General features: G+C 44.7%; 1 protein-coding gene and 1 non-coding gene across 2 annotated transcripts in view; both read left to right on the top strand.

Moving 5' to 3' along the window:
* Nucleotides 1-26,346, top strand: part of LOC138295473 (xanthine dehydrogenase/oxidase-like) — a 794,335-nt gene that overhangs the window by 451,439 nt on the left and 316,550 nt on the right. Inside the window, exon 22 of the mRNA XM_069233806.1 lies at nucleotides 26,150-26,283. Coding sequence (XP_069089907.1) covers nucleotides 26,150-26,283 — 134 coding nt within the window. The remainder of the gene's footprint in view (nucleotides 1-26,149; nucleotides 26,284-26,346) is intronic.
* LOC138297655 (U5 spliceosomal RNA) lies at nucleotides 1,500-1,615 on the top strand. Its single transcript, XR_011204199.1, has one exon. It is a non-coding gene; the product is annotated as a U5 spliceosomal RNA (small nuclear RNA).

Genomic DNA, 26,346 nt, shown 5'->3' with positions numbered 1-26,346 from the left:
CACTAAAGCAACACAAATTCAATCAGTAGAAATTAAGATATGCAATTTTAAAGATTTAGGTCAAAAGGCACAAAATGCCAATGGACTTTATCTGGTCGTGCTGGACCGGTACAAGGTCACAAGTCCAAGCCAACTGCGATGGAGTACAGGACCTGGTTTGGCCTGCTGAGGATTGTGCCTTATGTCCTTGGTGCACGGTCTGCAATGTGTTGCTCTGCTGGGCTTTGAGATGTTTTGCACCCAAATTGGTGCAACCTTGAGTTGGGCTGGTCTAGCACATTAAACCTCTATTCAAAGCGTTCAGGACTGGATGGGCACCACTTGGAGGGTTAGGACTAACTTAGGCTGTGTCCAGATGCAGATTCAAGATAGTTGGAGCCTTTTCAGTCGCTGTGATCAAGAGTCCTGCCAACTAGCCCATGGAACTCTGGGTGCAAACAGAAAAGCAGGTCTCAAGCAGCAGGGCAGTCCTCTTGGGGCACAAGACAGACTTCAGGCAGCAGGGCTGTCCTCTTGGTGCAGCAGGATGGTCTTCTAAAAATAAACAGCTGGCCACAGACAGCAGAGCAGTCCTCAGAGTCCTTCCGCAGGTCCAGTAGTGAGCAGAAGAGTTGGTCTGGGGGTTCTATTTTTAGGTTGAGAGTGCAAGCGATGTGGCCTGTTGTAATCTATCTCTGAGCTTTTAACCACGCACACCCATCACTATCACTCGTTCATGGGCTTGCCTTTCAAAAATCCTTTATTATTCTTGGTAAATGCTTTACGTTTGTCCCTCCTTGGGGCGGTTTTGTTACCGCCTTGGCCATCGATCCTGTTACATGGATAATTGCACTTCTGCTGATACGTTTAACTGCAAGCGAACTTCTTTTTCCTTTTGTGTCTCTCCCTTGAGCTCATGCTTATGGTGGCTTTGGCGCTTTGAATTGGCTCGCTTATGTCAACTGTTTTACTTTTCATTTTCAATTTATCTGGCAAGGAAAGTCCACTTATGAATTTACAATGCTAATAGCTCAAACTCATTCCTCTTTGCCAATACTTGTTTTGTACAGCAGCTAATGCAGCCTTTTAGGCTTCAAGAACAAAACGCACTGGCTCATTCATTGTCTCAGATAAAATAGCAATGAGCCAGCGAGCATGCTTTGACATAGGCATATAAAAATCCCCTTCTTGGCTGCCACCAGTCCTCACAAGTGCCCGTGTGAGGCACCATTCAAAATGTGCAGAGTTAAAGGAGACAATATTACGACTTGAGCAGGCCTTTCCTGTCACGTGACCTACAAATAAATTTACATACCCATAATTCTGTGTCACGTCTGAGTCCTCCTGTTGTTTCTTTTTGTGGCAACAAGTGTTTTATCAATGTACAGATTACAACAATTATTATACATTGGTTGTATTTTAAAAGGTTTTCTAAGATGAACTTGGTAAATTAAATTACCCTGACAGTCTGTGTAACGGTGTGGTGTTCCTTGGAGCAACAGACAGAAGCCATGAAACGTATACTCTGGTTTCTTTTCAAACCGAATAACTCTTTTGCCTTTTACTAAAGATTTCCTTGGAGAGAAACATTTGAGAGTTTCACTCAATTTTTTAAAGCCCTGCCAAGCACAGGGTTACCCTTATTTAGTAAATGAAAGTATAATTATATAGTAGACAGATTGATTATTTGCTCATTCCTCAAGTGCGACAACGTTGTTTTGTTATCCATCGACAACATTCTTTTCTTGTCCATCGATGCGCTTTTGGTGGTTGATTCTTACTGTGACGCAGTTAACCTATAGGCCCTGTTATATGACATATAAGAAGGATGAATGCTGCACAAAAAACTCTATATCATCCGAAAGGATACACTACTATGTGCGAAGCAGCAATATATAACAACAGGTAAGGAAGGATTAATTGGTAAATGAAACCCATAACAACCGACTTTGAAACTGGTGAATAAAGTTCAAATCCAGCACAATGAACCTCCTGTGATCCTGGGAAAATCACTTAATCAACCCTTGCCCACAAACCACAAGCAATAGCAAAGATAATAGATCGTACTTATGTAATATCTATTGGCTGAAAGTAAAAAAAGAAAAATGCCATGGCTCAGTCAAAGCTTGCTCCTTCATAGCGATTTTTTATTTAATTTTATTTTGAACTATGCTGCACAGCAGCCGTGTAGCTGTACAACATGGGAAGAAAGATTGACAAAGCCAATAGGTCTCGTATAGGTGAGACCTATTTGCTTTATCAATGCTTTGGGGAAAAAAAGCGATGAGGCTAGCGCTGGATGTGTCTAACTTATTCATTAGGTCAATCGCTCAAGCGCTTTGACCTGTTGTAATTTACCTGTGGGCTTTTAACCACACCCACCACACGCCCCTCACTATCACTGGTTCATGGGATTGTCTTTCAAAAATCTTTCGTCATCATTGGTAAATGTTTTTTGTCCCCCCTTAGGGCGGTTTTCTTACCGCCTTGGACACTGACCCTGTTCCATGGATAATAGCACATTTGACAATACATTTCACTGCAAGCAAACTTCCTATTCCATTTGTGTCACTCTTTGTCGCTCATGCCAGCTGTGGCTTGTTGAATTGGCTCGCATATGTCAACTGTTTTACTTTTCATTTTCAATTCATGTGGCAAGAAAAGTCCAGTTAGGAATTTACAACGCTAATGGCTCTAACTCGAGCAGACGGTAGGCCCATTGCATTGCAAATGCTTGTTCTACATGGTGCTGTCTTTAAAGTGGGAGAGGTTTCTGGAGTTTTCCGCACGCAGAAGTGTTTGGTAATTCCTGACTCCCTAGCCTGGACCCAGGTTGTGTGAGGGCACAATACCCTAGTGTGAATCCTTTTGTGAGTATGCTGAGACAACTGCTTTGAAGTGCAAGTGTGCTAGATGACAGGTCTGCCCCCCCCCCATCATGCCATCACCCAGTGTTGCTATCGTGTATCAGTCAGGGAGGAAAACACAATGGCCAACTGCCATTCCCACCTAGCCATGTCACCCAGGAGCATGCTGCACACTCCAAATAGTTAGAAAAGGAAAGTTAGACTTTCTGAGAGTGGCACTTTTTAGATTGAGAAAGGTTTTAGATAATTTGAGGGTAAATGAGTTCTACCTTTTCCCAATCAAACGCTATCATTTATTAAATATAATAAGTAGGGTGGGAGAGCTCATGGAGTTTCACTCCATGGAATTACACAGATTTACACAAAAGCTGTGTGAGATTCTGCAGTGTTCTGTCAACTTGCTGAAAATATGCATGTCGCTACTTGTGCTGACAATTTAAAGCCTATAGTGCTAGCAACCCTGACAAATTAGTGCAAACTACAACATGGGGTGTGCAAGAGTGCTCTGCCATTTGAGTTGATTTTTCTGTAGGTCAAGAAGGGAATTGACTCGAATAGCAGGAAATCTACTCAAGAGCAGGTCCCTGACCGTGACCATCCACATTAGAAAATGAAGCTGGGTGACACTGAGGGCCTGATTTAGTGTTTTGGGGAGGGGGTTACTCTGTCACAACGTGGCAGATATCCCATCTGCCGTATTACAATCCCATTATATCCTGTGGGAAATTGTAATACGACAAACAGGACATCCATCACGATTGTGACTGAGAAACCCAAACTCCAGATCAGGCCCCAAAGGCGGCTCGCAATTCATGGAGCCTCGTAAAAAAAAAAAGTGCCAGGCGGTAATTGGTGAAATACGATGCCACTCCAAATAAGGCAGAGCCACCAAATTCTGTCAATTCCACAGAAGGAAAGAAAAATTCTTCCCAACCCCAGCAATAAGGTAGCCTAATAGTATCCTATGGGAATGATAAACCTCACAGTAGCGGAAAAAAGAATTGTTAGTTTTTCACCAGCAGGACATGTAAAACTTAAAAGAAGATATCTCACCTTTTAAATACATAGCACCCTGCCTAAGGGATGTTTAGGGCCTAGTCAAAGCATGGCTTATATGTATTAAAAAGGAAGGTTTACGAGTGGCAAAAGTTGTGTTTTGCCAGGCCAAAATAGCAGTGTAAAACTGCAAACAGGGTGTAATGGCAGACCTGAGGCATGTTTAAAATGACTACTTAAGTGGGTGGCACCATAAGTGCTGCAGGCCCAGTAGTAGCTCTTAACCTACAGGTCCTATGTATATGTAGCACCACACTACTAGGGTCTTACAAGTAAATAAAATGTTGGCTACAAGACAATTGTCTGTGTTTAAAGGAAGGAGCACAAGCACTTTAGCACTGGGTAGCTGTGGTAAAGTGCACAGAGTCCTAAAGCCAACAAAACAAATTCAGTAAAACAGGGAGGATGAAGGCTAAAAGGTTTGGGGGTGACAAAGAGAGGGCCAAGTCTAACAATGTCGCATTTGTGGATTTCACTGTGTTTCTTTACCCAGAATGCCCTACACATGCCCTCACATTCCATTACGGGAGAGTTCTGGATTCTGCCAGGATTCACCAAATGTCTACCATGCAGGCCTTCCACATTTCTACCAATAAAATGGTACACCACTTGTTGTAGTGGGCCTATCATCCATATAGGAATGGTCCCAAAATGCAACAAGGATACATCAAGATTTTCCCTTTCAAAATCACTCATTCTGGCGATGTGGTTGGCTGTGTTATTCATGCCCGAGTTCGGTTGGCAAACAGGGAAACCTTCCTACCAAAGAAAACTACCAACTTCTGACTAGCTCCTGTGCACCACTACTGAGTTATCTGGCTGTTTTTTTCTTTCAGTTTGAGGAAGTCAGCATGCTCTGTGAGCTAATGATCAACTAACTCAAACAAATACATTGAGGGGAAGATTTGCAAAAAAATCTCAAAAGTAAGCAGCAGAGGATGTTTTCCCTTTAATTGGAAGGATAAGTTGTTAATGTTGTCAGCCTATGAAGGTAGTGCTGAGATCATGAATATCTCACCCTCTGCACTAAAGAGGTTTCACTTTTCATAGCTATATATTTCATTCACTCTTTTAGAAAATGTCTTCAAAATTGTATCCCAGTTGGTACATTTTCTTTAATTTTATGTACCTCACAATTCATCCATGAATTATACTCCACAATCTTCTCTCTACATTTTGAGCTGATCATTTCTTTATCAGGAGGTACATTTCAGCTGTAGCCTACCACTTAACTTACCCTTAAATTCTAATTCCTCCTCATACCCTTTTTCCTATGCTGTGTCTACTTCATCACTCAAAGTAAGACATTCAAGGATTCTCTTTTTCGTAATCATTTTCTACTTCCTCCCAATGTTACCCATTGGTTCCCTACTACTACTTTACTGTCCAAACTGTTTCTGTTGTTCAGCATAGGCTGTTTTTGATGTTCTTTCAATTTGTGTCAATCCATGTAGTCTGCCGATGCTTTCCAATGTAGTTCAAACTATACTTCCCATTTATCTCACAAGTCAGTTATGCATATTATCAAACAATCAAGCATCAATCCTCCTTATTATAAATTGATCACAGCAAGTAAATCTGATAGAGACTTCTAGTTGCAGATTCCTTACCTTAGAATTTCCTCCCAGGCGTCAGACTGGATCCAGAGATTTTTCCTCGAACAATACCCTTGCGCATCGGTAGGTGGCGTCGGTCAACTCCGCAGGCGTTGTAGGCGTTGTGGTCGCCGTGATGATGTCGGGAGTAGTACATAGACGCTGCCCTCACGCAGTGACGTCAGTTCTTTTCTTTCTGCACCACGCGCTGATCCGGAGAGAGCAACCCTGCTATTTTTTGGCCGAATTCGACCTTTTTGTCGTTTTGTAGTTTTTGTTAATGACTTTGGTGCATCGAGATGACCCCAAGGAGCGGGTTCAAGCCTTGTGAGGACTGCCATCGGACGATGTTGGTGATGGATCCTCATTGCGTTTGTCTGTGGTGCCTCGAGCACGACCACAACCCGAAGTCATGCTCCGAGTGTCGGCCCATGCACCCGAAAGCTTTGAGGGAGCGGTCCCTAAAGCTAATGGGGGCCCGACACTCGACTCCACGTAGGTCCCTGTCTCACTCGAGAGGAAGGTCTTGAGATCTGTCGCAGAGTCATCACCACTCGTGTTCTTCGAAATCCTCGGGTCAAGGTAAGAAGAAAAAGTCCCATTGATCTCCGACTTCACCCCATCGCTCGGCCGACGTGGCGCGGGACGAGCGTCCACGCACTAGGCCTCCGTCCTCGGAGCCTGTGTCTGGGTCTACTCCGCGCTTCCCTGAGTTTCCTGGAGCCGGAGCGACCCCCCCCCAACTAAAGGAGTTTTACGAGGCCATGCGCCTAATTTTTGGGCGGGCCGACCCCGATACGGTGCCTTTGGGCCCAAGGGGTTTGGCTGAGGGGCCTTCAGGTTCTGCACCGGCGGCTCCGGCCCCGGCGGCCGATGTGACCTCAAGATCCATGCATCCGCACCGACGCCGGTCGCACCTTCAAGACCTTCCCCGACGCCAGGCCGATTATCGATGCTCCCGACATCGGTAGTGCCCACTATTGACGTCGACCCAATTCTTGTCCCTGACGACTCGGAGTCGGAGCAGCGTCAGCCGCCATCGCCATTGGCTTCGGTGGGGTCTATTCGCCCGAGGTCCGATTTGGACCTGTTTTCCGATGGGTACGAATACGGGGAGGAATTGGAGGGGTACCTGGACCGTTATGAATACCAGGATGACCCTGCTATGGACTGGGCACAGGATTTGGGCGACGCCAGTGGTCTGGATACTTCTCCTGATGCTGACATGTTGTCTCCTACTACCGTGGCTACGGCGGAGGGAGCGACTTACAGTATGGTGGTCAGTAGGGCAACTGAGGGCCTCAGCCTTGAGCTACTTACTGTGAAAGTCAGGTCTAATCTCCTGACGGAGGTGCTTCAGCCTGGGGCTTCTACTTCAGAACCCCTTCTACCATTCAGTGAGGCCCTCACCGATGTCCTTTTGGGTACATGGTCCAAACCCAACACAGGGGCTCCTGTGAACAGGACTATCGCTCACCTCCATCGGCCTGCTCCGAACGACCCAAAATTCCTGTCCCAACACTCCACGCCTGAGAGTCTTGTTATCCAGGCTTCCTCTTCTTCAGGCGCGTTCCCTTCCTCACCCCCGGAGAGGGAATCCAAAAGGCTGGAACAATTTGGCAAGAAGTTGTTTTCTTCCTCCAGCCCTGCACTGCGGTCTGTGAACACTGCATGTCGTTTGGGCCGTTATACCCACTCCCTTTGGGATATGGTTGCGCAAGTCCTGCCACAGATACCGGAGGAAGCCCATGCTATCGTCTCCCAAGCTGTGAAAGATGGGAGAGACGCGGCAAAGTTCACTATCCGCTGTGGGCTGGATACGACTAACTCTCTGGGCAGATCGGTTGCAACGACAGTGGCCTTACGGCGCCACACCTGGTTACGCACTTCTGGCTTCTTGGGGATGTCCAACAGTCACTCCTGGACATGCCCTTTGATGGCACCCGTCTCCTCGGAGACAAAGCGGACTCGGCCTTGGAGAGATTCAAGGATTCCCGGGCTATGGCTCGGTCCCTTGGACTTTCCTCCACCACTTGTCCACCACAGTCCGCTTTTTGTCCATTTCGTGGACACGGAATGGGCGTCCTGTCGTGTCCTCAATCCAGTTACCGTGCCACGCACGCTGGCCAGCCTATGCGTGGCCGAGGATGTGGAATCCCACATGGCCGTGGTACAGGGAACCAGAGGTCTGTCCAGGCCACCTCTGCCCCCTGGTGCAGTCTCAAAACCCTCCTAGTCCGTCCCCTCACTCCCACCCAGTTGGTGGCAGGATCCGCCATCACCTGTCCCACTGGGAACATATCACCACGGATGGGTGGGTTTTGCAGATCATTGGGAAGGGCTACTCCCTCCCTTTCGAGTCTGCACCACCACACATGCCACCATCCTTCCATCATATTCCGGAGGATCATTTGGTGCTTGTTGCCAGGAAGTCGCGGCTCTCTTGGCCAAGGGAGCTATAGAAAGGGTCCCTGTGCAAGAAGTAGTTTGTGGTTGTTATTCCAGTTACTTTCTGATACCAAAGAAGGACAAGGGCTTACGTCCTATCCTAGACCTTCGGGACCTGAACTACTTCCTCTAGAAGGAGAAATTCAAAATGCTCACCCTGGCTCAGGTTCTGTTTGCCTTAGACCGAGGAGACTGGATGGTAGCGTTGGACTTGCAGGACGCTTATTTCCACATCCCCAATCTGCCTGCCCACAGACGTTACCTACGATTCGTGGTAGGTCATGAGCACTTTCAGTTTACCGTGCTCCCTTTCGGCCTTACCAGCGCCCCTCGGGTATTCACAAAAGTGATGGTGGTGGTTGCGGCTCATCTGCGCAAGTTAGGGGTCTCAGTCTTCCCCTACTTCATAACTGACTGTTGAAGGCGCCTTTGCCCCAGACAGTCGTCTCCCACCTTCAGACTACGGAAAACCTCCTGCACGAGCTGGGGTTCACTATAAATGTGCCTAAGTCACACCTGACTCCCTCAGATGCTCCCTTTCATTGGAGCTGTTCTGGATACAGTGCAGTTTCGGGCTTATCCTCCCGATAAGCGAGTACAAGACATTCAGGCTATGATTACGATCTTTCAGCCTCGGTCTTGGGTTTCGGTGAGACTGACTCTGAGACTGCTGGGCCTCATGGCCTCTTGCATCCTGCATCCCGCTAGTAACACATGCCAGATGGCATATGCAGGCTCTGCAGTGGGACCTGAAGTTCCAGTGGGCGCAGCATCAGAGAAATCTCTGAGACATGGTCCAGATCTCAGAGGAGACTGCGAAAGACCTGCAGTGGTGGCTTTCGAATCCAAATTGGGTCAACGGCAGGTCCCTCTCCCTTCCCCAAGCAGATCTCTCTATAGTGACAGATGCGTCACTTCTGGTTTGGGGCGACCATATGGGAGAGGCGGAGATCAGAGTCCTCTGGTCTCCGCCGGAGTCGGGGCTCCACATAAATATGCTGGAGCTCTGTGCGATCAGGCTTGCTTTGAACGCATTCCTTCCCTCTCTCGAAGGGAAAGTGGTGCAGGTGTTCACGGACAACACTACCGCCATGTGGTACTCTAACAAACAAGGCAGAGTAGAGTCCTGGACCCTTTGTCAGGAGGCACTACGCCTCTGGACATGGCTGGAACATCAGGGCATTACCGTGATGGTTCAACATCTGGCGGGCTCTCTCAACGCCAGAGCAGACAAACTCAGCCTCCGACGCACAGTCGATCACGAATGGCGTCTCCATCCGGAGGTGGCGTAAGGTCTCTTTCTCAAGTGGGGAGAGCCTTGGTTAAATCTGTTCACCTCCGCAGAGAACACGCAATGTCAGCTGTTTTGCGCATTGGAGTTTCCAAGGCGATACTCGCTCGGAGACGCTTTTCGTTTTGAGTGGAGCTCAGGCCTCCTTTACGCCTTCCCGCGTATCCCTCTTCTGCCCAGAGTTCTCAAGAAAATCAAGTACGACTGGGCCCAAGTTATCTTGGTGGCTCCGGACTGGGCTCGAAGAGTGTGGTATCCAGAGATATTTAGCATGTCCATTGATCCTCCACTCCGACTGCCTCTTCGGGCAGATCTTCTGTCGCAGCAGCAGGGGACGGTTCTCCACCCGGCAGCCAGATGTCAATCGACTAAAACTGTATACGCCTGTTGTTGGAATACATTTGTGACATGGTGTACCAACAAATCTGTTGATCCCTTTTCTGTCAGAGGTTCTTCTGTTCATTCTTTCTTTAGCCCAGCAGGGCTCTGCTTTGGGCACCCCTAAAGGGTATTTGTCTCCCATTTATGCCTTTCTTAGGCTACCTGATCAGCCCTCACTCTTTAAATCTCCTGTTGTGAGTAGGTTCTTAAAAGGGCTCACCCACTTATTTCCTCCCACTCCATTTATCATGCCTCAGTGGGATCTTAATCTTGTATTTATTTATTTGATGTGTACACCCTTTGAGCCAATGCATAATTGTCCCTTGTGGCTCCTCACATTCAAAACTGTCTTTCTGGTCGCTATCACCTCTGCTCGCAGGGTGAGTGAGCTTCAGGCCAAAGTGATGTTACGCACTAGAGCTTCCTTCCTTCCTAAGGTGGTTAAACCATTTCATGTAGGCCAGTCCATCACTTTGCCTACCTTCTACTCACCCCCACATCCTTCCCATGAGGAGGAGAGACTCCACTGTCTGGGCCCAAAAAGAGCGTTGGCGTTCTACCTCAATCGTACTAAAGATTTCCAGGTGAACATCAACTCTTTGTTGGCTATATGGGTGCTAAGAAAGGGGAGGCAGTGCAAAAGTGTGCCATCTCTTGATGGGTGCTTCTTTGCATCAAAATGTGTTACGCTTTGGCTAAAAAGCAACCTCCTGAAGGCTTGCGTGCTCATTCCACCAGAGCAACCGCGACTTTCACTGCGTTAGCAGGCAGAGTTCCTGTCCTGGATATCTGCCAGGCAGCAACGTGGGCAACCCTGCACACGCTTGCTAAGCATTACTGCCTGGATAGTCAAGTCCATCGAGACGGCTACTTTGGTCATTTGGTCCTGCAGGACTTTCTAGTATGATCTTGGTTCACAGCCCACCAACGAGGATGGCATTGCTTGGGTATCTATTCTAAGGTAAGGAATCTGCACCTAGAAGTCTCTATCAGATGTACAAGTTACTTACCTTCGGTAACAAAATCTCTGGTAGAGACATATTCTAGTTGCAGATTCCTTACCGCCCACCCATCCTCCCCGCTTGGGAACTGATTTCTAGGGACAGGGATTTCAGGCCCTTGGATCTGGCGCATCAATCACAGTGTTCTTAGCGGCTCTGCGCTCTGGCGTGGAAAGTCGTTAAAAGAAACTGACGTCACTGCGTGAGGGTGGCGTCTACGTACTACTCCCGATGTCATCACGGTAACCACGATGCCTACGACGCCTGCGGAGACGACCAACGCCACCTACCGACGCGCAAGGGTATTGCTCAAATAAAAATCTCCGGATCCAGTCTGACGTCTGGGGGAAAATTCTAAGGTAAGGAATCTGCAAATATTTCTCTACCAGATATTTCGTTACCGAAGGTAAGTAACTTGTACTTTAGTTCAAATCTATTGTTGAAACCCTTTGGTTGCTTTGTTTCTAAGTACAGTGTCCACTGTGCTTCTATTTGCAATAGTGTTTTGACTGTCCTCATTTCGCTCAGACAGTAATCAATAAGATTTGTTTTTGAAGCTCACTTGCTAGGTCTCATCTCTTTAAAGTGTTCTCCTAATGTTGATCTCAATTTCTCTTAATTTTTCAGTCATTTTTCCTAATATAGGCTCTCTCACAATGACAAGTTAGCATACGTACACCTTTTTCTTTCCCAAAGGAAGCGTAATTAATGAGATTTTTTTTTTTTCATTGGTTGCTCATATGGAACCTCAAACACCTCTAACTTTAAGCCTATGTATTGTGCCCTTAAAGAGAGGGTGAAGCTCAGTGAAAATGTTTGCTTTGTCAATAAAATATTATATTTTCAAGGTTGAGCTTACAGTTTCCAGACCATCCCAGCCTTGTTCTGGTGTTAATGAGAGCGGACTCCGTGAACTGGTTAAAAAACTGCACTAAGTGGAGTTCCACTGGTGGGTGGAGTTTCCCAGGGCTCCTGTATGTATTGCGTTTTATGTCAAACACAGTGTATGTGCTCACATTCTGATTCACGTGTGAACTGCACCACGAGGTTTGCATGGGCGCGGCCATCTTGTTTCTTACTCTGTTCATGGTGCTGGGCCTTTTTCAATCCCTTCCTAATCTTTTCAATCCTCTGCCCTCCTAATTAATGTACCCCACATTTTTATTTATTTTATTAGTCTGTGTGTTTTCGTGTCTCTGTATTTCACTTTCTTTCATTTTTTTTGTGTTCTTTTGTGACTTGTATTTTTCCCTTTACTTAATTATTCCTTCCTTTCTTCATTCCTTCCTTCCTCCTCCTGTTTCTTTTCTTTACCCCACCAAGGCCCATGGCAGAGCAGGACGGTGACCAGAGAAGCGGCGGTGCCACGCCCCCCACCGAACAGCCAGCAGCAGCCGCCTACCTTGTGGATGGTGCACCTCTAAGGAGTGCAGCCCTGGATAATCTTTTGTGAGGTGCAGGTGCAGCACTTGTTTTTTTGTGTGCACCGCCACATCCTCTCCATGCTGGCAGCGGGTACCCGTTGTGGGAACGAACATCAGCTGCGTTGGGGGAGGGTGTGCAGGTGTGTGTGGCGGACCACCCAGGTCCAGTGCACCACCAGACAGCTGATGCACCACTGGGTGGATATCCTTGACTGGGAGCAAGACCTGCTCGACCATCTAGGGGTCGAGATTCCAAGGCTAAGTGAGTATTAATTATATTTTTTGTTGTTTATGTTCTACAGTGTGAACTTTTTTTTCCAAATAGCATGCTGCTCACACTTGGAGGTAAGCTACATTTAATTTACATTAAGAATATCACTATGTGATCCAGTTTGAGCTACGCACTTGCATGGCGCTACCTAATCCTACTCATCAGGGCTTGCTTTGGCTGATTATTTAAGAAGCCATTGCAATGCAAACTACTCTGTCCTTCTGTCACCATTGTGAATTAGTGATATCAGTGAGTTAGCTTTCTCTATGACTTTCTTTATGTAGCGCGTACAGTCCCAGCAGTTTCATAGTGATGTGTAGTACTAGTATGCATCTATACCCTGCAAAAAATGGAGACTGAGTTGGTCCATCAAGGGGGTTGAGAAATGACAATAGAATTAAAGATCATTTATTGCAATGAATTAGTTGCAAATGTAGTTTTTGTTGAGGAAATAGGGATTATAGGATTAGTATAGCCAACTCAACGATAGTCGATACTAGTACCATAGGCAACCTGATTTAGATAAGAACAATGTTACTGCGTTTGCCTGTTATATTAATTTATATTAACATTAATTTTGTGGAGATTAACTGTACCACTAATCTATTTTTTATCTTCTTTATTTCTTACATCAGCACCCAAGGGCAAGAAGAGGGGTATTGCTGAGGTGGGTCCGAGAAGAGCAGGGGAGGAGCTACCAACCATCAGCGCGCACTGCTGCTCACCCCAGTAAGTCTTTTTTGTTTATTATTAGTATTTCCCTAATTTTTACCTCTGCCCACCATTATACTACTTTTAATTTTGCCTTGTTTATTTTTTATACTGTCACCTTTTTTTCCAACTCCCCTATCCAATTTTGGTTTAATTCCTGTTACCCCTGCATTATCTTTCTTTCCTTATTTCATGTTTTTTTTTGGTATCTGACTTTTTCTGGTCTATACTAGTCTGTAGATTTCTTCTACCTTAATGGTAATCTTTCTATCTCCCCTATATATCTTGTGCTACTGTAAGACTAGCAACATATTATTGGTACTGTCTACTGTGAAGGTTGCAGGCCCAAGTAAGCTAGTATTATAAATAATATTCACCATCTGTATTTATTGAGAAGGCTTTTTTGTTCTTGCTCCTACTCGAACAGTTAACATGAGTGTCCATGATCATGGACCACCTCTCCCCAACCCCCAATGTTGTGCTGTGTAATTCATTTATACTGTATACCAGCAGTTCCCATGACAGTGCAGCAAGGCTAGAAAGTATGAGGTCCCATTGTATTTGCCAACCAACACCATATGTCTTTCATTGACCATTATTATTCAACCCCTTTATTGCACTTCAATGATTCAGAGTCATCATCATCATAAACTACAGCTCTGCCCCTCCATCACGAAAAGTTTTTTGTTGGCTTGATTAACTGGCTTTTCTGTCATTGTGCATAAACAAAATGCCTAGAGTGATATTTTCGGTTGAAGATACTGCAGTGATAACCAAACTGTAGTGATGTATTGCAGTTGTAATTTATTTAATTAGAAAAATGAAGGGAGGCGTATCTGGCATCTAAAAAATGTACAATGTTTTTTTCTAGCCACACAGATTGTTGCTGGCTCAAGTGCCGCTGCAGAAGGAGATTTGTTTGGAGGGGGGAAGCGGCAGCGGGGATGGGTGACGGTAAGTCACATTGCTTGCTTATTGACAATTGGTATTATACTCACTAGCTACAAGGGTGTCGTCATGACTCATGATCATGAAACCCCCGCTTTACCAGCTACAGTGGTGGCTGAGTTATGGCCTCTTCCATCTGCAGCTCCGCAAAATCTCACATAATGTATGCTAAACATGATGGCTTGAGGGAAACGGGGAAGAACCAAAGGTTAAAAGAAAGGATTGGTGAAATGAGTGAAAGGAAAGGATAGGTGGGAGGGTGACAGGATGCGTGGGTGAGAATTGGGTAAATGGATGGATTGGTGAAAGGATGATTGAAAGAAAGGGTGGATACAGAATGGATGGATAATGGATAGAAAAGTTTGATGGAAGACAGGATGAGAGAAAGTAAAGCTTAAATTATTGTGGCCTTGGGTGAATATAGTAGGAAGAATGAAAGGATGATTGAATAATTGCTTGGATGAATAAACAAGGGTGCTCTTCTGGAGATGGACATGCTGCTCACCTACATTGCTTACTTTGTTTCATGGTTATCAAAGCTACAGTTCAGAGTGGGGTACTTTAATTTTTGTTCTAATCCCTCTACCTTACCCTGCAGTAGAGTAAATCAGGTTTCCTTTCCTTACTGCCCAGTGAATTAATTTGTTCAAAATAATTTGTGGTGGTGGGCCAGGCCAGTGAGTAAAGTGGGACTAAGTACCTGATTTGATTTGAAGTTTTTCATAAGGGATACTCTGTGACAAATGTAACAAATACAATCTATGTAGCCCGTTCCTTTCCCTGTAGTGCAGTGCATTGTTTTACCCACCATCTACTTATGTTAGACAGGATAATAATGTCCACATTTTATAAGTGCTGTGTGTGATGTATCTTATTTATTATTCATCATCCTCTTTGGTGTCAGGGTAGAAAGTGAAAGGCATTTGGAGGAGAAAAGGGCCATTGGAACTGAAGATAGATAAATGTCAACTACAGCTGCTCCAGTTTCAGACAGTAGCAAAGTACCCGAAGTGCTAGCTAGCATGCCTCCATTATAGACACAACTACTTGTACTGCTTAGTGCATAATGCCTTCCTCATAAATGAAAGGTAATTTATTTTTATTTTTCCACTCAGTGTCTTAAGTTACAGAAAAAGCCTTCAAAAGAATAAAAATCGAAACACTGTTTTTTGTAAAAATCTGGTGTTATTCTGCCCTAATTCTTTACTGCCAGACAGTCAGTGCGTTTTATGTGAGGCATGTGTGGGTAAACAAATAAAATTGCCCGTGACTCTCCTAATCATGATCACATCAAGTTTCACTGTCCCTAAGGGACCAGCTATATACTGCTAATGTGGCACCCCTTGCACAGAGCATTATTTACAATTCTTGTTTTTGGTTTTTCTCGCTATAGCTACTCCTGACGATTCACCAGCACCACCCACCAGGGAGGAGATAGCGACCAGTCTGCGGTGGCAGAGGCTGGAGACCATCCAGGCAGAATACCGGCAGCTGGTGGACCTGGAGGATGAAGAGACAGAAATAGCTGCCTCTGACACAGGCCCCACTTCAGCATGCCAGCCTCGGCCTCTCAGCCATTACATCGATGGCACTGCCACCAGCTGTCAGGGGCCCTGACTAGAACACATGCACCCCCTCCCTCTCTGACAGGGCATCGCTGGGGTGCATCATGTAGTGGGTGGACAATATGGAGAGCCGGCTCAGAAGGATAGAGCAGAGTGGACCAGGTCTGGATGCCCTTTTCTGAGGCTTTTTTTATTTTTTTGTTTTGGTGGGAGGGACTTGTTGCGGTTGAAGGTGTTGGGAAGGGAGTTGGGACCAGGTTTTTTTTTAATTTTGGACTTTTGTTGGACTTTTGGCGACAGGGCCATTTGTTTGGGGTGATGAGTGGTCCTGTTGTGTGTGGAAAAGGTGGGTTTTCCTAAAGAGGGCTACTTTATTTTACTTAATTTATGCCTCAAATGTTTGGTTTGGTGTTTTAGTTTGCAATCCTGTTTTTTAGGGTAGCCTGTTTTTTTTATTTTTTTTAAATTTGCTAAAAAAAGTGCATGTTATTTACTTATACTCTTCCTCTACTGCCCTCTGTAGCTATATTGATTACTAGGGGATAATTGCCATTGTCTATTTTGCTTACAAAAACCTAGATACACACAAACATCTTCAGTGGAAGTTAATTACTAACTAATCAAGTTCACTTCAATCCATAGTTCTTCTCTTATCTGAATAGATGAACGAGGGCTGATACTTCTGTCTTCTTACTGCAGGATTTACCCAAAATAGCATCTTAAGGGGGCGGTAGTAGTAGCAGGCTAGCACACTAACAGGGAAGACACACGGTGGCACTCCCACCTATGCGAACACCAGCTGCCAGATTAATCAAAGGGCTATCCATACTGCCAACTACATTAAAAGAAAACATAGTTAGTGGGTCATACGTGAAATCACTTTAGAAAGACTGAGACCAGACTATCCCAATGACAGTATTTGTCACACAACAAAGAAGACACATATGATAATAAAAAAACTAGCAATATTAACTTCTTCTGAGCAATGGGGAGCTAGTATTTAATGAAAACTCAACTTAGGAATTTAAATATTTGAGCCAGGAGAAATGAGCTCAGAGTCTGAAGTGGTTGGACTAGGTTAAGCATTTACGCAACATAACGCCTTAATGATGATGTTAATGGTGATGGTGTAGAATATTGCTCAGGTAGTAGAAGGTCATACAGTGAGTTGGTGTCTCTTTCACCACATCCACCCCAGCAAGTGTGTGATTTATTTATGGTGTAAAGTGAGGGCTCACCTCAATAAATCACACAGCCCCAGGGAAGAAGGTTAGGGGCTCGAATGAATGGGAAAGTCGGTTTGGGGAAAGGTGTGACAAAGTCAAAAACTACACAAAAGAAACCACAATAATATTCATCAGGTGCTGAGCAGCACACCATTATCAATCTTTTGTGTAAGGAAACGATGAAGGGATAAGTATGACACAGTTTGGTTAAATGCATTGTAAACACTACTCCAGCCCCAGAAATACCCAAAATAGTATATCTCTAAATGTTATGACTTCTAGGTTTGAAAAATACAAATTATGGAGGATTGAAGTTAACCCACCCAGTTCTAAAAAAAATATGATTGTAGAATGGAAAATGATGCTGCATTCCCAAACTGGGCGGTGCATCTCCATTCTTCTTGGAATATCCGTCACTCTTGTACCCGGCTAAACCTGTCCGGTAGATAAGTTGGAGGGTTGAGCTTTCACCAAGTTTTGAATATGTAAGAAAGAACTAAGAGAAGGCCTGCATATTGAAAAACAGTAACGATAGTATAGAGTAAAGGAGACGTATGAATGGAAGCAAGGTAAGCTTCATGAGGAGTCAGGAGTGTACCAAGAAGACTCAGAGCAGAGCAAGAACACAAAGAGGAGTTTCATGTTTGTGCCATCAATGCAGCAGACACACACTCAGCAGCATTTCACAAATCACTACACCTTTCTCCAGTCCACAGAGCTCTGTGAATACTAGGCCTCAGAGTCTACACCATAATTATGGTTTCTCTTTTTTATTTCTAACTGTTGAGGTGGTCCCGCCCTGAGTCCTTCTATCCTCTTCCTCCTGATTCTGAGTGACTGAGTCTAAGTCCCAAACCGAGCGAGGTAGAGTTGTGTAGTGCACTGCAGTTGAAGAACAAATAGAGAAATAAAAATGGAGTATTTTGTGTAGATTTTTCTTTGGTAATGAAAGTGACTGGTCTGGTCTCTGAGGAACTAGAGAAAAAGAGTGGACCCCTCAGGTACATTTTGCTAAGTTTGAAATGCCACCCACTTTCAGTAAAAAAATGATCACCCATCAGCCCCCAAACATTGCAAATCATGACAATCAAGTTTACAAATTTGTTAAACTCTCTCCCTCATTGTCAGCTACCACATACACCATCAATCAACACTCACAATCACTCAATATATCACTCATTGGTGCAATAGGTAGTAGTCAATTCTTCCAGTCTAAGCACGATTGTTGATACACAATATTATCTCCTCTTTGATTGTAGCAACACTTTAGAATTTGGCATTGGCACTGGCAGTCTTTCAATTAATGATCTTTTAGAGCAGCCCTGCTAGGTGATGTAAAAAAAGGTTAGGCAATAGCATGTGAGATAGGCAGGCTTTGTCTCCAGTGTCCTGAAGGGAATGTGGGGGCTTCTTCACTGCATATGGGTTCAGCTCCAATCCGGCCATATAGGCGACTAAAAAATGGTGTGGCAGCATAAATCTGAGTTCATCCTCAAACTCAAGTTGTTCATCCAGAAATTGGTCAGCAAACCCACTGGTTGTGAGAAATTATCCTCTTCCTTCTCCTGTGGTGTTTCAGGAACGGTGTATTCATGTGGTATAAAATGCTGGTTTATTTTGATCATGGTTAATTTTTCCAAGTTTTGAGGCCAGAGAATGGTCCTTCTCACTGTAACAACTGTGCCAGCTGCACTGAACACACGTTCAGCAGACATTCTAGCTACAGGACAAGCCAGATACTTCATTGCCAGCCTGCTGAGCTGTGGCCATTGGTGCATCATCCCATACTAATTGGTTCTGATCGACATACACATCTTTTGGATCATCCATATGCTCCTGGAACATCCTCAGAAGTGTTGTTGGGCTGCCACTTACTCGACCTCTTTTGCCTTCCCCTCTGCACTAGAAGTATTACCTGCCACTTGAAACCAAACCAATGCAGATGTTGGGTTTGACTCTTCTAATGTTGTCTATGTTCCTGTTGCTGGTGTTGGCTGCTGTGAGACAAGACTGCCCTCTCTGGAAGCTGAAGGCAACTCCCCAGAACTGCAGAGTGGGGCTCTAAGTTCCAGCCATTCTTCGTCCAGTTCTCCAGTTTGCTCAACAATCCGCCTCTTGCATTTTGAAACATCTCCTTTGGAAAAAGGAATGAAAGTGTGTTAAATTGTTTTGTGGTGTGGATCAAGTAGGGTGGCACAGATGTACTCTTTGGGTGAGATGATGTCATTTTGCAGCCTTGCATTACAAGTCAAGAAATAGCATAGGCTCTCAACCAAGGCTTGCACTTCTGAGTTTTCATTCACACCTCCAAGTGAGAACCTTTCAAACACATTCTTTAGCTTCCCTTACAGTAGATGCAGCAGCGGGATAGCTTAGCCCTTCATACTGTCCTTGCTAACTTGTCACATGAAAACCTCAAAAGGGAGCAGCATGTGTGTCAGGCATTTGACTAGGCCCCATATGTCTGCACCCATGATCATATATTTCCCAATTGCATCCCCTCCTCTTTCAATGACTGTAGGAAGTTGGCTCTGTATGTACTATTTCAAAGTAAGAAATAGTGTGCACAGTGTACAAGGGTTCCCCTTAGAGGTAAGATAGTGGCAAAAGTAGATAATTCTAATGCTCTATTTTGTGGTAGTGTGGTTGAGCAGTAGGCTTATCAGAGGGTAGTGTTAAGCATTTGTTGTACACACACAGGCAATAAATGAGGAACACACACTCAAAGACTTACTCCAGGCCAATAGGTTTTTATGTTGAAAAATATCTTTTAGTTTATTTTAAGAACCACAGGTTCAAGATTTACATTAAACACTTTAAATGTAAGGTACTTCATTTAGGTACTTTAGGGATTTTGAATAAAAGCTATTTTCAAAGTGGACACAGCGCAAAAATCAACAGTTCCTGGGGGAGGTAAGTAAAGGTTAGATTAGGAGGTAAGTAAACACTTACAAGTCTCAGTTCTGGGGCATAGGCAGCCCACAGTTGGGGGTTCAAGGCAACCCCAAAGTTACCACACCAACAGCTCAGGGCCGGTCAGGTGCAGAGGTCAAAGAGGTGCCCAAAAACATAGGCGCCTATGAGAACATCGGATGCGTCGCTGGAGCAGGTTTTCGAAGTTGGGGACAGGCCGGTAGGGCTGGGGCCAAAGCAGTTGTCGTCTTCCTTCTTCTCTGCAGGCTTGTAGGTCAGCAGTCCTTCTTGTTTCTTCAGGTTGCAGGAATCTGATTTCCTGGGATCTGGGGAGCCCCTAAATACTGAATTTAGGGGTGTGTTTAGGTCTGGGGAGTTAGTAGCCAATGGCTACTAGCCCTGAGGGTGGCTACACCCTCTTTGTGCCTCCTCCCTGAGGGGAGGGGGTCACATCCCTAATCCTATTGGGGGAATCCTCCATCTGCAAGATGGATGATTTCTAAAAGTCAGAGTCACCTCAGCTCAGGACACCTTAGGGGTTGTCCTGACTGGCCAGTGACTCCTCCTTGTTTTTCTCATTATCTCCTCCGGCCTTGCCGCCAAAAGTGGGGCCGTGGCCAGAGGGCATCTCCACTAGCTGGAATTCCCTGTGGCGTTGTAACAAAGGGGGTGAGCCTTTGAGGCTCACCGCCAGGTGTTACAGTTCCTGCAGGGGGAGGTGAGAAGCCCCTCCACCCAGTACAGGCTTTGTTACTAGCCACAGAGTGACAAAGGCACTCTCCCCATGTGGCCAGTAACATGTCTGGTGTGTGGCAGGCTGGTAAAACTAGTCAGCCCACACTGGAAGTCGGGTATGTTTTCAGGGGGCATCTCTAAGATGCCATCTGGGGTGTATTTCACAATAAAATGTACACTGGCATCAGTGTGCATTTATTGTGCTGAGAGGTTTGATACCAAACTTCCCAGTTTTCAGTGTAGCCATTATGGAACTGTGGAGTTCGTGTTTGACAAACTTCCAGACCATATACTCCTATGGCTACCCTGCACTTACAATGTCTAAGGTTTTGCTTAGACACTGTATGGGCATAGTGCTCATGCACATATGCCCTCACCTGTGGTATAGTGCACCCTGCCTTAGGACTGTAAGGCCTGCTAGAGGGGTGACTTACCTATGCCACAGGCAGTGTGAGGTTGGCATGGCACTCTGAGGGGAGTGCCTGGCGACTTAGTCATTTTCTCCCCACCAGCACACACAAGCTGTGAGGGGTCCCCAGGGTGGTATAAGACATGCTGCAGCCCTTAGAGACCTTTGCTGTCATCAGGGCCCTTGGTACCAGGGGTACCAGTTACAAGGGACTCACCTGAGTGCCAGGGTTGTGCCAATTGTGGAGACAAAGGTACAGTTTAGGGAAAGAACACTGGTGCTGGGGCCTGGGTAGCAGGGTCCCAGCACACTTTGAAATCATAACTTAGCATCAGCAAAGGCAAAAAGGTAGGAGGTAACCATGCCAAGGAGGCATTTCCTTACAATGACATAGTCATTGATATGTCTGTACTGCTCAAACAGACATTGCAGCATATGATAGTTTAAGTTCCAACATGTTGGCACCTCCTGTATCAGGCCTTAAACTGGTACTGTGTTAGCTTGCTGAATAATCTGCAACATTTTCCAGGCTTTAAAAGAATGGCTGAAATGAGTGCAGATTTGTCTGCTGGTGGTCAGTATGGTGCTATGTCTTATTTTTTTAGAAAGTCTTGCACAACCAGGTTAATGCAGTGCGCCAAACACAGGACCCTGAAAAAGACACTGTCTGCCATGGCCTTTACAATGTGACTTCCATTGTCCGAGGCAACAAATCTAATTTGGAGACCATACAGACACCTTGCTATTAAATTCATCCAAGATGTTTGCAGCTGTGTGTGACTTCCTCATGGTGAACATGGCTACTGTTGCATTCCACAGAATGCTCTTAAAAATGTCTTCAGGGCCAAGACCTGTAGATAGCTTTTGCTTTACCTAGCAAAAGAGATCCAGTGTGAAGTGATGCATATGTAATCAGTAGCCTGACAGCTGGTCCATATATCTGTCGTCAGGTGTATAGTGTGGCCAACACTTTGCTGCAAAGCTTGACCACTAATTGCAGCACATTGTGATACAGTGCTGGAACAGCAACTCTGGCAAAATAGGTACAACTTGGAACCTTCCATTTCAGGCAGATGACTGCCGCAAATTCTAAGAATCCGACTCCTTCCACCAAAGAAAAAGGAAAGAGGTCAAGCTCAGACATTTTTGCCAGCTTCCCATTGTACAAACGTGCTATTGGGTGGTTGCAGTCGTAAGGCCCCTCCTGCCTAAAAATGCTTGTAATAGCCTGGATTTTCTTCTTTTCTGGGGCCACTGATGCAGGCGTCATTCGAGAAGTAGGTGGTGGTAGACTCAGTGTGTCATGGTGCAGTCACCATATGATGTGGGGTCTCCATCTGAGACTGAGTCTTCCTCTGCCAGTGTGAGATCGCTGAGGTAGGTGATTCTGGTGCACTGCTGGGGACAGGGTTGTTTTGTTTGAGAATGTCACCATCTTCTTCCTCATCATCCACCGTGATTTGACCAGTTGTAGCTGATGTTTCTTGGCTCTCCTCACCTTCTCCGCTACCACCAGGTTCAGCAGTTTTTTAAGGTGCTCCTCAGACTGAATTGCATGATGTCTTTTCATAGGGTCATCTGGCCTCCAGTACCATAATGTGAACAAGGCTTACCTCGGCAAACACTTGCATGGCAAATGGAGCATTTTGCAATGTTCTCCTCCTGTTTGCTAATCAGAAAAAAGACCCAAACTGGGGAGAAGTACTTTATAACTGGGCCACTTCCAGTGCCTGAAGAAGAACTGGTGGTAGGTGAATGTGTCAATTGCCTCTCTGCAGTGCATACTGAGGTAGGAGTTGGTGCAGATCTCAGGTAGGGCCTTACAAATATAGGAGCCGGCCGTGCTGCCTATGCCACATCCCTTGGAGCAGGTTGGATAGGAATGTTGGACTCCTCTTTGCCAGCTTCCACAATGACTGTCTCATCATTATCCTCCTCATCATCATCCCTTTCCATGAGTCTAAGGCTTTCTGTATCTTTTTTTTTTCTGTTGCCTCTCCTGGCGTCTCCTGGACTCTGCCGGGGTCCCCTCCATGTCCCTATCATTGTTATCAGAAGTGGTTCTTGGAGAAGATGGTGTAGTAGTACCTTTCCTTTTTCTTGCTGGAGATCTGGAATCCATTGATTTTAAAAGAGGAGGTATTTGCTAGGCAGGAAGCTCAGCCTTCTATTCTGCTTCACCTTTGGGTAGATCTACTATTGCTAGCTGCAGCTGCTGTCCACTTTGCTCTGTTTCCTGAAATGACTGTGTTCTACTTTGTATTAGTGACAAATCCAATTCAGTGTCACTGCTCATCAGCCTCACCATGATTGCAGTGGCTGCCTCACTGACAGATATGGTCTTGGGCTTAGTTTGGGGTGGTGCTGTTGTTGCGGGAGTGCTGCTCCCAAGTTCCTCCCCGGGGCCAGGAGTGGGAAGCACATGTCTCCCGAAGAAGGTTGTGGTCAGCACTTCACAGTGGAAAGCTGCTTTTTCTCAGTGACCACATTCTTGGGAGCAACTTTCTTTGGGGTCATCTTAAAGCTCTGAGTTGGCAGTGGCACTAAACTGCATAAGCGGAAGAGATTAGAGGGCTGTTAGCACTGTACAGGTCTTCTCTGTGACAGTACTGCAAGTGATGTAACTTCTCTACTCTTGTGCATCTGAAAGCAACCTAGCAAGAAAAACATGTAGTTGGTGAAACGTGGCATTATTGCAGGTGGAATTACTACAGACACATTCAATATTAGTACTATTGGTTACTTATGTAATACATACCATTTAATCAAACATTGAAAAGTCAAAAAACACCATAAAATTTCATTTCAAATCAAGCAATACAACACACAGATATAGCTCTTTGTTTTATCTCCATCTGTTTTAAAGGTGACACCTGTGGTAGTAAGAGTGAGGTGCATGGGTAAATGGCATAATCCTTAAAAAACCTGTGGCAGCAAAGTGGTCCAGGGGAAATGAAATAATAATTTCAAAAAAAGAAATATGCTTCTGATGTGTCTGCAGTGCATCACCTAAAGAAACTGAATGCTGTAGCACGGCTGTGTGTCTATGTTGGGTGGAGGGGCGGATGGATGGATTGGGCAAAAATCAGGATTAAATACATTGAAAGAATAAAAAAAATGTAAAAATCAAAAACAAAACTAAAAACAAAAAAAGAAAATCACAAGAAATATAATTAAAAAAATAAATAACAATAAAATAAAAAATTATAATAATTAAAAAAATTTTTTTTTAAATTAAAACAAAAAAAAGATCAGTAATTGCCAATGTTTGTATGGGAGGAAAAGAAGAATAAACATTTTGTGAGTAAAGGCGACAAATAAGATAGGTAATAATATAAGCAATGTTCATCAGAATCATATTCTTTTAGTGATCCCCAAGTATAGCAATATACACTGGTATTGCATCAATCCATGCAAGCTGATGGCAAAGGCATACTTGCTGGATGCATAAATGGCCGCCAACCACATGGCCAAACAACAACAGCAAGGAGGCATGGGGAACAAAGAAAACATGCAAGCCTATGGTGAAAAAGACGCTGATTGGATGCACAAAATGGGCTCCAGCCACATGGTCAAACAACAATGAGTAGCAAGGTGGCATGGGGAATAAATAAAGAACACATGCAAGCCGATGGCAAAAAAGCACCGGCTGGATGTACAAAACGGCCTCCAGCCACATGGTCAAACAACAACAAAAAAGAGCAAGGAGGTATGGGGAAAAAAGAACACATGTAGGCCTATGGCAAAAGCACACTGACTGGATGCACAAAATGGCTGCCAGCGACATGGTCAAACAACAACTGCGAACAAGGAGGCATGGAGAACAAAGAACAAATGCACGACTATGGACATAGACTACACAAAATGGCCGCTGGCCACACGACATGGAGAACAAAGACAAATGGTGGAGGATGACAAACACACACACTGGCCATAAGGAGGCATGATGGCAACCCTGAAAAAAACCCTAGCATTAATTCAGCAATGCAAAACACAAAACTAACTGAGCTATAAAAAATTCACAACAAAACACATCCTTCTATGCAATCAAATATTACCCCCCAACATACACTTTTTGCCAAAAAAATGAAATGCAAACAATAGCCAACATTGTTAATTTAATCCAATGCCATCCCTGTTCTAAATGAAGTTTTGAAAACATATACCACTGAAAAATGTATTTTATACACTGATGACTACTAGTACTGGACATTACAGGTTAGATGCCGTTTGGAAATCTAGGCCACATGGTAAAATAATACTGCAAATGTTCCAAACATGTAGAAAAGATACTGAGCTGTGCAACAATTTGTATTTACAAAGATGAAAAATCAATGAAATGCAAAAAAACATTAACTAGGCCCATAGTTAAACTCCAGGCCACCCACCACTATAACATTTAAAATTCAAATTAGAGTACAAAGAAATACTGGTGCCTGCCCAAGCAAACAAACCATACCCCCCTTATACAATAGTTTTTGAATGTGCTTTTGGGATTTCACAAAAACAAAATACTTAAATCTGAAAGGTATATCCAGGAGACAGAAAGTGATCCTTCCACCTCGAAATCCAAGTAAAAAGTGACAAGAAGATGGAAAAAGCACTGGGAGGAGCCTGTCTGACAGGAACAGGAAGTTGGAGTCTCTGGGGCAATTCCTTTGTGTCTTGAAAAAAAAGGCTTCTCACGCTAAAACACAACTTGAAGGATTCATTGGAGAAGAACATCCACTCCAAAACCTCTTTTTGACTATATTTAGATGCATTTCAAGTAAAAAAATATCTACTCCAGGTGCATTGCGGTCGGTCATGGCACTGTTTTGCCCACTGTCAATGCTGGAAGCAGCGCAAGAGAATGCAAAGTCACATGCGAGTGGCAGCAAGCAGCACAATGAGATTCACTAGTGGCCCAAGAGTACCGTGCCTCTCGCAAGCAAGGGCTAAAACCAAATCTCACACAAATGAACAAACTCCTGTGTGCCCCAGAAGTTGGTATTCAGGAACCCCACACTACTCCATGTAGGGTGAAGTGCCAACATTCCAAAAACTCTGCAGGCAGAGCAAAACTCTGTGCCTGGGCCTATTTCAAAGCTTCAGAAAAATGTGAATACACCAATAAAAACAGAAGGCAAGTAGATTAGTTATGTCATTCCACATTTTGAGGAAATTTAATAATTGTCGGATTAATGGAACTATGTGCTTTGTGACTTTTGGTAACATGGATGCCTATATACATTCAATATAACAGCAATATCAGATTCGTGCACACTGAAGGATGTTTACTGACTTCTCACAGCTGAGTCAAAGTAATTTATTTTTCTTCAACATGTAGGAAGTGATTGCTAAAGTTCTTGGAGTACCAGCAAATCGCATTGTGGTCCGAGTGAAGAGACTTGGTGGTGGATTTGGAGGGAAGGATTCTAGAAGTGCTGTTTTGGCAAGATCAGTAGCAGTAGCTGCTCATAAGTAAGTGTTCAGTTCTTTAAATTCAATTCAGATTACTTACATGGCATTATTCTTCTGTGTACC

Source organism: Pleurodeles waltl, chromosome 5, assembly GCF_031143425.1.
Source record: "Pleurodeles waltl isolate 20211129_DDA chromosome 5, aPleWal1.hap1.20221129, whole genome shotgun sequence".
Classification (NCBI taxonomy): Eukaryota; Metazoa; Chordata; class Amphibia; order Caudata; family Salamandridae; genus Pleurodeles; species Pleurodeles waltl.
Note: the sequence above shows the minus strand (reverse complement) of the source record. Positions and strands in the feature narration are given on the sequence as shown.